General features: G+C 32.1%; 1 protein-coding gene across 1 annotated transcript in view; it reads right to left on the minus strand.

Annotated features, from left to right (window-relative positions):
• Positions 1–14,535, minus strand: part of LOC130898669 (potassium channel subfamily K member 17-like) — a 352,246-nt gene that overhangs the window by 95,488 nt on the left and 242,223 nt on the right. The window contains exons 3-4 of the mRNA XM_057808114.1: positions 5,231–5,647; positions 3,384–3,610 (exon numbers count right to left, since the gene is read on the minus strand). Of these exons, the coding sequence (XP_057664097.1) occupies positions 3,384–3,610; positions 5,231–5,598 (595 nt within the window). The 5' untranslated portion in view covers positions 5,599–5,647. The remainder of the gene's footprint in view (positions 1–3,383; positions 3,611–5,230; positions 5,648–14,535) is intronic.

Below are 14,535 nucleotides of genomic sequence, written 5' to 3' on the forward strand. Positions count from 1 at the left end.
TTCAGTACTCCTATAGCAAGTTATTTCATAGTTTTCAATCCCCATCAGTAAGTGCGAAAATGAAAACTGATCGCTTTTGCTTGATCCGTAATTATTATTTCATTTTACTCATCTATCTCCGATACTCATTATGCATTGTTCGAATTTATTGCCATTATATAGGTTTCCACAATTTAAAAATAATAACCTGAAGGTTACTGAATAAGAAGAACGAGAAAGTTTAGTCTCGGTTCTTTAACATTCCGCAAATTTCAGAAAACGTAGGTAAGCGAAATAATTTTTCTATATCTGAACTGAAATAAAACTCATGACTCTCACCACCCGTCTCGTATCGAATATCCGAAATATTTTTCTCTCAAATTCCAATAAATAACAATTTATAAATAGCCACGGTTTCGTTCAAAAAAGACGATAAGCTTAAAGACACCCAGGGGAAGCAATTTTTCATAACACGTGACGTTTATAAATTGTTCCAAAGCAAAGTAAATTATTTCAACATGAAATCTCTATGTTCGTTTTTTCTTTCAAAGTAAACGGTGGAGGTTTAAAAAACGGGAAGCGTTTAAATCAATTAACTCGAATATAAAATGTTTGGCGTGAAAATTACAAAAGCTCGACAGCTCCAACGTTTCAATTATTTGTGATGTTTCAAATTGATACATTTATATAACAGTTTTTGATGTATTCGAGTAAAATAATTAGATATATCTTAGTCATAATTCTATAGGAACGACAAACCGAGGGTAAATGAAGACTGTAATAGTCATAATCTCCATCAAATGTCTCAATAGATTGTGATATGGAAAAATGTTTTCAGGACAGTTAATATTTCAAAACTTTGTTACGACGTCTGATTGCGGCATTTGAATTTCGATTAAGTGATTCTGAATTCATATCTAGCAATAATAAAGTAACTATTACTTCCATTCCAATGTCTACAAAATTATTAACAAAACATTGTTATACGATTCGTCGATTTTTAGCTCTTTCCAATGAAAAATTGAGAAAAATAAGTGAAATATGTAGTGGAGTATAGGAGAATATCAAATTAGATATCAATTTCAATGGAGAGAGAAAGATAAATGCTTTATTGTCAAAAAATTGTTACAATTTGTATACAAAAGCTCGTAAAAACTGAATAATAGACATAAAAATGAGTAACAAAATTATACGTAAAAGTAATAACAAAACTTAAAACGGTATGCAGCTTGCATGGGATTGAATATTATGATTAGAATAGGAGTCGTTCACATTTTCCAGTGAATATGCTCTCAAATTATTAAGGAATGCGGGAAAAGATGATATGGATTTGATTCCAATTGGCAAGTGATTATGCATTTTTTTGCATTGTAAAATATTGAGCCTCTCAACTAATTCTGAACGTGGAGCAGGTAGGTCCAGGCCGTGCTCCGCGTTCCTAAGTGGATAGCCATGCAACAACCTTTATGGAATTTGAGAAGTGTGCTTACAAATTAGACGAACGGATTCAAAGATGAATAAGGAAAAATAGTCATAATTTCAGAGAAGTCCTTGCCATGAGCCTTGCTGCTTGGTCGGAATAGATATCTAAGAGCTCTCTTTTGTAGTTTGAAATTTCGCTCAAATTTAGTCACACCACACGTACCTCAGAAGAGAGGGGCACATCGGAGATGCAATCCAATAAGAGTGTAATAAACTGTTGAGGAGGTGAATAAGTTCAGCTCTTTGGAAACTGATCTCAGTACAAAACAGGAGCAGCTTAATTTTTCAGATATGTAACCCCCATTTCAAGGAATTGACCACAACAAGCCCCAGATTCAATGACGTCCATGGTGGTGTTATAAAAAAAGGATACAATGTATTTTTATATTATAAAACTCTCGTTTTAGAAACGTTGAGACTGAGAAGATTAGAATTGTACTGCGAAGATCTACTTAAACTACGATCATAAAGAAGAAAAGTTGTACATGCATATTCTTGGAAGACATATCAGTAAAAACATATATAAGGTGCAACTAGACGATCTTATTCGACTACCAACCACGGGTAAGAGTGAAGTCGACTTCAAAATAACAATACGTATATATTAACAGCAACATAATGATGGTATAATTGAAAAATATTAAAAAAATTAGTTTCGCCAAATTTTCTGTCTTCCTCGTCAGCATATATTCTAGAAATTAAATTACATCCATTATAAAACCAACAACTGCAATTCATACAATTTCACGACGCCAATTCGTTTTTCGATTTAACAACCTTTAGAATTTCACAGCATGTTTTTTATTCATTATTCGGAATCTTTAGAATGACTGCAAGCAGTCTCGTCTTAAACACTAGTGTTTCTTGTATAGCTTGATGAGGGGATATTGAGGATCCCCTATCAATTATGTCAAGACGACTAATAGTTTTGAAAGTTTTAATAATTTGATCCTATCCGCTTCTCTGCTCAAAAGGTAATTGATAATTATCCTAGATTTTTGGATTTTAGTAAGTATAGAAAAGAAGAGAGAATTTACCGCGACAAATAAACTAAAAAAATGGATTTCATCAACGACTTCCTTTTCTTCTAAATCTACTAGTAAGATTTACGTATGCTCGGGAATTAATAGCGTTTTAATGGCTACAAATTGACCAGGTCATTGGCAATTTTATTCAAAAATCCGTGCCGTACGGCATGAATCGCATTTTCATCAGTTCCGCCATACTTTCTGTGTAGATTTCTTTATTAATGTAGTTATCATTTCGTGTGGCAATCTGTACAGTGCGTATAACAGAAGCTTATCTTCATAGAGTAAAGATATGTATTTCACTATTTTTGTGCTTGTATACTCCTACTCCAGCCAGCTTATTTTGTATAATAGATGTCAACATCTGAAGGCACAATTACATGTAGTTATTATCTTCAAAGACTTAACGTGAATTATTTTACCTTCAGTCCCTGAAGGTGAACTGAGATGATTATCGAGACCCACAATAGTGTAATTGTGAGTGTTGGTGTAGTGGTAGGGTGTGTTCAGTATGAATATCAGCAAACTCCAACTTATATCTGAAAGGCAAGCTGATCAACTTCTCCTTATTGAAAAGATTGATGTTAATTCCATCACACAAATATGAATATGGCAATACTACAGTGAATTTGTGATAATAAATTACAATACCAGTACCTACGACTAAGTTTTTCAGTTCTTCAAGATTTTTCTGAAAATGTAATTTCTAATAATAAAATTTTCCAATAACAGGTTATTAACTTCCTGTACGTTTAGGAATTAATCTACTCGAACAGGCATACGAACATTTGATGGTAATATAATTTTCCTTCAGTGGAGGTAGTATTGTTTATTTTATCTCAAAATTATTGAAATCATGAACAAGCTACTCTAGAATAAAATCTAATCACTCACCTATAGTCGTAATGAGCGTCAGCGAATATAAAAAACTGGAACTGAAACTCCATTTATGATATTTTTGGAAATAAGTCAAAGTTCCTACACGAGAATTAACGTAACCGTTTTCACTATCATGTAACACTTTAAATAAAGCTTCTTGAAACACTAAAACTTCTTCGGCTGCCAATCTCGTCCAATTTTCTCGATAAAGAATATTTAAATTCTCTGTAATGCTCCATAGCCTGAAATTTGCAAGAAAATAACATGGGAAACTTTATAATCTCATATCATTATAATATGTTAGATCACAACGAATTGATAAAAAACTACTGAAATGTTGGTGAAAAATCATTGGAATTCTCGTTAATAATACGCGAAAGTGTTTTCACATTAAAGGTATTTTGGTGACAATAAATGGTAACAAAAATCTCGAGAATGCTCTCTGTTTGTTCACTTTATAATCTGCGCTACTACAAAACTTCAAGTAGATTACACTCTTTTAAATCGGCTTTTAAACAGAATCAGACTTTTAATAGGACTGTATGTTTTTGTTTGCATGTTGGGTAAGAGATCATTCTACCTATTATGAATCGATTTTTGTGTTGTTTTTTATCTGGTAGTTCATATTTTACAGGTCATCCTATTTAAATTTTATCTGAATGCATCTCACATTTTCAGAGAAAAGTAACAAAAAATATGCTTAGATAATATTTTCTTGAGTATAAACTTCCATCAGGACTTTGATTCTGTGTTTCATCTGCTACGAGAAAACCTTGAAAAGAAGGTTTAATGTATTGGTAAGGGGCCGTCGTGATACTTATACATAAGTACCGTTTTCCAATATAGAAGAAACACTTCCAGTTCTTGAAAAGATATGTGAACCTTTGTTAAAACATTGCTGTATTTGATATGCATCAAAAATCATATGAAGGTATGCATTGTGAAGTGTTCGCGTCAATAGAAACCTCATAAATCTTGTCATTTGAATAGTTCTTCTTATTTTGATCGATTATTGCTTTATTAAGGGTTGTACCATAAGATAAAATCAGCAGTGAGATCCTAAATTTGACATTTAACAACTATTTGATTCCAATGCCCTTTTACAGAACTCTACTTTTCTCAATCAATTATTGCTTTATATTTTCTCTGGCCAAATTTTTCTTTCCTTAATCGATTATCACTTTAGGGCTGTATCCTGAAATAAGCAATATTATTCTGTGGTTAATATTCAATACCAACTAGTTGTTGGAAAGATTGGGCAACGGTATCATTTCTGTTGAAGCTTTCTTGTCGCATTGCAGTATGAATATTGGACACGACTCAGAGATACATGAATCTTTCCTTTCACAAATTTTTTTTCCTTAGTCATCACTGCTTTATCAATTGTTGTACATTGAAGTTTGTGAGCAATTATTGGCCAACAAGCGATAATATTCTGTGTTTAATACCGCTTTATTCATACCAATATGTAATACAACTTCAGTCTCTTTCATTAAAATAATACCATGTGTCTTTGATACCTTGAACTTGTTTACAATTCTCATGAATTGCTAAAAAAATGGATCTTGTGATATTTATTAGGAGGTAGTTACACGATCTCCATAATGAGATACCAGTTGATGTTTTTTTCCATTTAAGATTTCAGTGGTTTTGTCCGCGCTCGTTCCAGAATTGATATAATTTAGATTGAAACCAGTACAGAAATTGCCCTCTTAGAAATAAGCATGGACTGAGTTACCTCATTAACCATGGAGGCAGAAATATTGCAAGTGGTACGTTTTTTATACCACCATGCATTTTATCTACTCATGCAAATTCAATTGAAATATAATAATAAATATATATAATAAATAATTTTTCACCTGTCTACTGTATCTGATCTCAGTTCGGTAACAACGTCAGGCCCTCCCATGGGACTTCCTTTTGTGTTTGTTGCTCTGTTTGTATCCTGGTATAGTCCTCCCTCTAACGCCATAAATACAAAAGCTCCTAATATTGTATACCCCAACACCAAACAACACACACCTAATGTTGCAAGAAACGAGGTACTTCTACTACCTGTACAACTATAGCAGCAACAAAAAAAAGATGATTCAGATGGTGGTGCGTATTTTGTTTCTCCATGATCGTAGCAGCATTTTTTGATTGCGGGACTCCCGGGTGGAGAAGATCTACGCAAAAATGTGTTCTGGTAGCTAGAATAAGCTTCGTTGTCTGGTTCGCGTAACATCTTGTAGAATTATAGGTCATTTACGTGTAGTTTCTGAAGGGAATGCCATCTGTAATAAATAAATAAAGTGACAAAGACAATTGGAAATGGGAATTCAAAGAATAATGGAACATCAGTTTCAACCCATTTCCAGAAGTTAAATTGTGACATAGAAAAGCTGAAATTTTTACTTGGACATGGAATGTGAATTGAGTTGTTCAAATTTGATTGTAGTTGAATCATCGATATAAAGAAGTGGCAAAAAATATGACATGCAATTTTTTCAAGGTTTCATCGCAGAGAATATATTCAATATATATTTTTATTCTCCATAAACTTATTTTGTACAATGCAACCTATCAAGAGAAATGGGAATTTCAAGTTTATACGATAATACCATGGACAGTTTTTAAAGTTAAGATGTTTGAATATCTGCTATACAATGTCAATACAACTTTAGTATCAGATTAAATATACACTCTCTTATATTGGTTGAATTGTCATTAGGCAATGATTTAGCGGCCAATAAATAATTTTATATGGAACTATCCAAAGTCACTTGCTCCGATGAAATATCACCAATCATATTGAAAAAATGCGCAGCTGATCTAATAATTCCGGTATGCAAACTCTTTTCCCTATCATATAAGAGACTTGTTTTCCCTGAATATTGGAAACTTTCTCGGGTTAAACCCATACCAACAAAAGGAAAAAAAACGGTTCGCAGCTACCGTCCGATTGTCTTAGTCCCAACCATTGCCAAGGTAATAGAGAAAAAGTTGACCAGAAATTTGGAGAGCTTAGAGCATACAAAAAGCTTGTTGACTCTACTTTACTACTACCACGGCAGATGCTCTCCGAGCTGTCAAAGGTAATATGATCTAGAGCAATATTTGCAAAGCCTACTCGACAGACAGACGTGGCTCATGATTCGCCTATAGACGCCCAGAAAGTCAATTTACCGGGACTCTTCTTGTGGAATTTCCAAAGCACGTTTGTCCCGACTACTTGAACCTATTCAAGTTTAATAGGTTTTACCTTCTTGTGATTGCTTTTTACATTAAAAATATTGAATTATTCATTATTGTCCCAGCTTCTTATACCGTCCAGTGCTTCTAATTAAACGAACCAAATAGCAGCGCAACTCCGAATCAGAGAGTGCTATAGAGTGAAACTAGTTCGTATGTTATTCTTATTAAAGAAAAAATAATTTAATTATTAGTAGTCCAAATGCAATTGATCAGGTCATTCAACCTAAGTTCATAAGCATCTCTGCTTTTCTGTACGTCTGCGGAAGTATTGTTCAACCAAGTCCAAGACACATAGGTTGTGAAGCCGGTCTTGTCCGGTTATATTGGAATTATTAAATTTGACATTAAAATCACACTCTTCAGAGGATTCAATTCAGAATTCAGTATTCGTCGAGTTATTTTATCCTTTGAAAAACGGCATAATATATTTTCGAAATATGATGTTAGTTAAGTATTAGTGATAAATTAATTATTAAAAGTTACTTATGTGTAGTGTGAACTGTTTAAATTAAATAAATTAAGTAAGTAAGAGACAAGGATTCCGATTGAATAAAAACTGTAATGTTGTTGTTTATTTATAAACTATTCCTATCGGTGGGGTGAACTTATAAACACTGTCTTTTACTTAATAAATTTATTTATTTAAACACTTCACACTACAATTAAGAAACTTATGATAATTGATTTATCACTAATACTCAACTAACTTGATATTTCGAAAATATATTCTGCCGTTTTTAAAAGGATAAAATAACTCGACGAATATTGATATTACATCTCCTCTGAAGAGCGTTGTGTCAATCGACTTTTTTGTCAATATTAACATCCCAAAATGGCTCCCAGTTTTAAGGGGAGGTTTGTAACCACCGACTAGTTTCGACGTTATTACGTCTCATCAGAGTGGTTTAACAACCCTCGTTCGGGCTGGAGTCCCTAAATACTATACTATTAACGTTAGCAAATGACTTCAAACAACTTTTATGATTTTATCATCTGTAACAGTTCCAGTTCTGGAATATATTTTCATAGCATATTTATTTGGAGAGACACGCTATTAAAAAGCATTTCACTATAAAATAACTGATGCACCAACTTTAATTTAAATGAACTAGTACATTTATATAAACGTTTCTCCATTTCTCGAATATTTAGAGTTATTTCCATTTATAACTTCATGACTCATTTTTTGTGCATTCATTATAATTGATTGCGAAAAAGATTGTCACGGTTTGATGTTTTTTAATGGATATGTTTAAAATGGATATTTTCAAACCGCAACATGAATATTTTGAAACAGAGGGATATATTATCAAGACTTTGGATAATTTTTCTATTTCTACTAATATTGTGAAGAAAAACGATTGGCTTGGGAGCATGTGTTTAATGGAGAAATATACTGAAACTTAGATTATGGGTTATATGAGTGAAGTTGGGAAAATAATGTGGAACAATGCATTCAACTCATTAGTTTTCGTGCACTGTGAAAATTATTAAGGATGCATAACAATGCATTCATAGGGCCGCGAATAAATATTAAGTGAAGTATTAACTGTAATAAGTATAATAATTTCATTTTGTTCTGAAAAACTGCTTACAAAGCTGTTACAAATTTGTTATTCAATTTTTTTCAGATTTATGATATTAAATACAAGTTACATTTGTTCAAACAACATTGTATCGGTTTATTATTGTTTTTTATATGATGCAAGAACTAGAGGAAATACAGATATTGAATTATTCGCGTCATTGAAAATGCTGACTTTTGCAACGAAGTTTTTAATATAAATGTAATCATTCTAATATATTATTTTTTCACACCTTGTAATTCTGCAATTAAGGAAGCATTATTGGAGGCTTTTCATTATTAAAGCCGTAGATAATCCTGACGTGACGTGACGATGAAGGAAATTATATCTTGTTGTTTATTCACTTAAAGTTTGGTTTTGGTGCGCTAGGGGGTAAACCAAATTACGAGTTTTGTCTACCGTATGGAGATGCCTGTGGATATTGATATTGAACTTCCGTAGGTTGTAGTTTGCGCGAAAGACGTGTCTTCGAAGTTGATTTCACAGGCTTGCACTTGTCCAAAGAAAGGAGTCCCGATGAATTGACGTTCTGGGCGTCTGCAGGCGAACTCTGTGATCCTGAGCCACGTCTTCATGTCGACTAGGTGTTCCCAACTGCTCCAGGTAAGATTACGTTGGACAGCGCGGATGTGTATCTGCCGTGGTGCGGTAGTATCGGTAAAACAGAGTCAGCTCAGCGACAGTTCTTCTATGCTCCAAGCTGTCCAAGCTTCTGGTCAACTCTCGATCACCTATAAATCAAACAACTCTTCTGTATTAAGTCGAACATCCTCTAGAGGATAAGAAGCTGTTGGTGGACATTTAGCTTTTTTTTATCACTTGGTGATGGTGGTGATCTGTTGCTGCCTACGGATTTGGTTTTTAGCCGAGTTCATTTGGCAGCTAGCTGATTTGAACGACGACACTAGAGTATATCGTTGATGGACCCTGATTTGGTGCTTTTTAAGTGTACTAATTATCTCTATTCTCTATTTGTTCAAATAGTTTCAAATAGTTTTTAGGTTCTGTCTATACTTACATGCTAATTTTTTACGGCTCCAAATAATGAAGGAGTTCAAATTTTCTAGATTTTATTCAGACCCTATGATAATAAAATAAACAATTTTTCAACAATAATGATTGATACTCGTATATTTTATGGAATAAAGTGTCTAATCTGCTTGCCACTAAAATCAGAAATTAGTGCCGGGACAATCAAGGGAGTTTTATTGTGTAATAATCATCTATATCCTGTTCATGAAGATGCTTGCCGTTTTTATATGAATGCTATACTCTACGAATTTCTTAAGCAGTCCAGAATATTCGAGATATTGAAATTCATTTGAGAATCTCTTTCTAGATTACTTTGACAACTCGCTTTGTGTGGAACCAACAGGTTTGAAAAAATTCATTTATATTACCATTAAATGATCAGAATAACCATTAATTTTCATACATAAGAAGGCGGTTATTATAATTTGAATTTCCGCTATGTTAACTGTCAAAGTTTTATATAACTACGACAACTCCAGAAATGGTTGATAAAATTCTTGACCTTGTAATTAGCGATCATATGATAAAATTTCAAATTAAAACGAACGGGTATGAAATTTTTTCAATTAGAAAAAATTAAACTGTAAGGTGGGTGCCACAATTGCTTGATGCTGATCAAGAATTATCTTCATATTAGATACAATTTGAGATACAGCTATAAATATTCTGCTGATTTGCTGACACATCCGGATGTTGAATTTAAGGAGGAAAAACCATATTTGTTGAAGACAAGAATTTTATTCCATTACGACAATTTCATTTGTCAGCTATTGTAACAGAACAATTCGCCGAACTGTATTACGATGTATTGACTCAACCACAAGATTGTCCTCATTTGACTTCTTCCGATTACTCTTTGATCCCTGACTCGATAGAACGAATTGCTAAGAAGCGAATTCAATTCAGAAAAATGAGAAGGGATTATGTTGAAGAATGAATTATTGATATTACAGTTAATTAAATCTTCTGTGAAAAAGTCATTAATCCCTCGAACCGCCCCGAATATAAATGTCTTTTTCCTGCTTGTCATTAAAATTATCACTTTTAGAGACTACTTTTAATCGACACACATAAAGCGCTATCTTCTTCATTGGTGTGAAAATTTCGACTTCGTCAGCGCCTAGGGAAAGCCGTCGATTGAACTCTTTTGGCTTTATTACTCTCAATAAGAGAAATACACTTCCAAGAAATAACGGTTTCATTTTAGTAAAGTAGTGACTGACGATTATTCCGTGAAATATTTTATTAAAAAAGTAACTGTAGGAGATTTTAGGAAGTTACCTTTAGAATTTTGATAACCAAGTTTATAAGATTACTCAAGAGAATGAAAAAATTACTCTTTCTATAAGCCTCTTTAAATATTGACTCTATTGAATATATCTATTGATGAAATAGATTTTTCCCGACAAAGTAAGGTATCTGTTTATAGGAAAGAAAAACTTTTTAAATGATTAAAATAAACGTACACTAGTTTTCATTTCATAAAAATCGATACAGTTAGAGAAAGCAGAAAAGATGTTAGAAAGAAAAAATATTAGGAAAAAACCAATAACTTTACCGTAAAACAATTTGTTATAGAATATTTGGTAATTATCTCTTCATATATTTATTCATTAAACAATTTACATAATTTGACTGATCTGGATTGGATCATTTTGGATTGGATTGGTCAAGTTACTTTACTATGACTTATTCATAAATACATTAGACTAATGAACAAATCGACAGACAAATTTCGCACTGAGTTTGAGAATGAAACGACTATAGAAAGCTACATAGAGAATTGCCGTCGAAGAGAAATAACCTGAATAATAATAGGCACTGAATTGACGGAGCGAATAGCCATTCCAAAACAAAAATGTATGTATGGAACAGAGATGGTACAGAAAATACGGAAGAATGGATATGTTAGAACAGGGAAATGTGGTGCCTTCACTATTATTCGCGGACGATCAAATTACTTTTGCCCAGAAAAAAAGACAAGGTGAATAAGCTGATGAAAAGAGCTGAAAACATTATAAAAATTATAGGAACATGAAATAGATATGAATAAAACCGAATATTTAGTTTTAAATTTGGAAAATATTGTTGAAATATTATGTTCGTCTACAAAAATTTCTTTCTTGTAAAATAAAATTATTTTACAATCTTAGTTATTCATTTTGGAAGTAAACTTTTTACATTAAAGAAACATTTGGTAAACACGTTGTCAACCTTGTAAAGAATTTATTTTATTATTTCCGAGAAGCAAGGATAAGAATACTCGAAGAGAGTAATAAAGCCAAGTTTAATATTTAAGTGTAGCTTAGGCCCCCTATTTGATCATTTTAATAAACAATTTAGGTCACTTTTGATTTAAAATCAGTTTCTTCCATAATTTTTTAAAGACAGATGAAAATTTGACTTTTTCACTTCTTTTAATCTTTATCAAAATATGGAATTGACACTGACAATTTGTTTATTCATATCAATCAAAAGATCACCTATATCATGGATATCAAAATAAAATAAAATCTTAATAGAAATTTGTTTTAACAAGAAATATTATTTTTCCCTTAGTTTTTACTTCTCAAATACGTAGCGGTTATGGATCAAATTATTTGTAGTTTTACAAAATAGAGCCATGAATTATACTTGAATTATTTGGGTCGTTTTTATCATTTATAGCTTTTTCGTTCTTAAGAATGTGAACAACATCTAAAAATTCTCTTTTTCGTGCATTAGATACCGTTCCATGAATTTTTGAATCTTTATAACCTTATGGAGAAAAAATATGTTCAATAACAATAAAAATTAAAATAAAAATAGTCCAATTGGATTAGATAATTTAAAATGAGATAATAAGATACCTACGAGTCAAAAGACCGGCAAAATTATAGTATAATATAGTATAGTATAGTATAATGCTTAATTAGAAGAAAACTGGCAAATAGATCACTGCAATAGTATGACAACGTCCAAAGAATGGGGGAACACAGGTGGCCAAAACAATTATGGAGTGGGAGTTTTCATGGAGGTGGCGACAAACTCCAATATAGAAAACATACATTGGACATGTGATGATATATAGTATAGAACTAGAATGTGAGAAAAGTGATAAGTCAGTTATTTTTATGGAGGTTGATTAGAAACCAAATAGTGAGGTTTCGAGAATTTCAATTAATTTGAGATATAAATAAACTTTTCTACAGTGGCTTACATAGCATTTTTTTACTATAGTTATTTTATTTCTGAGAATATTGATGTTTGAAACTAAACGCTGCTTGAAAAACTAGGAGTGTTGCAAGAAAAATGTGATTCCCAATGAGCTAGCAGCGCTCAGAGATAGAAGTGTTGATGTGCGGGGTCGAACATTAATCTGGTTTCTCCACGCAAAGAAGTAACATCCCGAAAAGGTTACTTGGCAACTGGTTGAAATTTATTATCAATACTGTATGCAAATGGTGCATGGCTTTGGCTGAGGGTCGCAAAAAAGTTTACGATGTAATGCGGAGTGGAAGAATGTTTTTTATTTGTAAAAATATGGGAGCCTTACTATCGGTTCAAACTTTTTCAGTTAGATGGCAATCCAACCTACCCTAAAAGGCGGAGCTTTTATACCAACAGAATCGATTTTGTCAAAGGAGCACCAGATTATTCATGTTTTTTAATGAAAGTCATTCTATGAAAACACAGTTTTGAAATATTTCAAGCGTGTTTTGCACTAGTTCCATTAATCTTGGGTTTAATTAGAGATGGAATATAAAGATCGTAAAATAATTTCAACTAAATTGTCAGAATTGCAATTCCTCTTCAACTTGTCGAATACAGATTGTAACTAATGATGCAAATCCTCAGACGGTACGCTAAGTTTTGTAAAAAATTTTTGTACATCTATTCGGAATATTGCACATTCTGTTAGTATAAAATCCGTTTATTCAATTATTCAGATGTATAAATATCAAGCTTATAAACCATTACTAGTACAAGAGCTGAAAAAATCCTGACCTCAGTATCCCTATTTTAAGTTAGATAAACATAGGCTGACTCTTTCATTCAACATTTTTTTCATAAATCTAACAGAGAAAGAAATATAAGCATGCTACTTTACGCACACTTTGTACAATATCTCTGTATTAAATGTTTATGTAAAGCCTACTTTCCATTATACTGAATTCGCTTCTGTAAATATCACACCACGACAACGTTATACTCAACCTCAAAGTCATCAATAAATTTAATTAGGCCCTCCATGTTGACACAAAAGGCTTTTTGAAATGTCTTCTTTGATGAGACGTATGTAGGCTGGATCACAAAATAATTAGTCCTTTGATTTACAAATGGTACTGCGGTAAATGGATTAAAGGAAAATGCATAACAATAATGAAGCTGGTCGATAGTTACAAACCCAACCTAATAATATATTGAGTTTCAGAAACAATAGAAAGTGATTTTGATAAGTTTGACCAGAATATTATTACGAATAGGCATATTCTATTATTATTCATATACTATAGCTAATATGGACAATTTCAGCAATGATGGAAATATTTCAAATACAAAGTGAGAAAATTTCATTTTCAACTGGAAATAAAAAGAACCGTTATTGGAAAAATTCTTATTTTACAGAATATTTATCATGTTAACTGCATAGCTTTGCGTAGAGAAAAACTTGACATCGAGTATCAATCAATATTCACCTGAAATATTCTTACCCTTAAAATCTCCTCTCTTTTTAGCGTTTAGTTTCAACGCTTAGAGATTTTTCAGAAATTATAATTTACTTTGTCTTTGAGGCATTTACTCGTAACTAACTTTAATTAATTTATTTAAATAACTTAAATAATTTATTTAAGTTCTTCAATTATTTGCTGATTCGTTTTATTCACTACGACTATTTATTATGAACTTATGCGCTACATAAACTTATATACCATAAATATAATTCTCAAAATTTCTATACAAAATAAAACAAATGAATAAATGGACCTTTCTAGAAATTATTCAAAAGGAGTAATGTGAATAAACCGTTTGCTATGAAAACGGATTTAAAAACAAAACAAACATCAAACGGATTTCACGGTTTACAAAATGTAAGTCAAAAATAGCGCGCGCGCCATCGCCGAATTTTAGAATTTCAATATATCTAAGCAGGACCGGCTCTAGGACGGTGACACGTTCGTAACAATATTTTGCAGATAAAAACATTAATATTAATTTGAAACATAAAACGACAATTGTTAAATATATACTTTGTATGGCGTTTTGTAGTTTTGTAGTTTTCAGGTCTAATAGAACTTATTTACGTTATCGTTACATTTTTTTACTTT

Source organism: Diorhabda carinulata, chromosome 10, assembly GCF_026250575.1.
Source record: "Diorhabda carinulata isolate Delta chromosome 10, icDioCari1.1, whole genome shotgun sequence".
NCBI classification, from domain to species: domain Eukaryota; kingdom Metazoa; phylum Arthropoda; class Insecta; order Coleoptera; family Chrysomelidae; genus Diorhabda; species Diorhabda carinulata.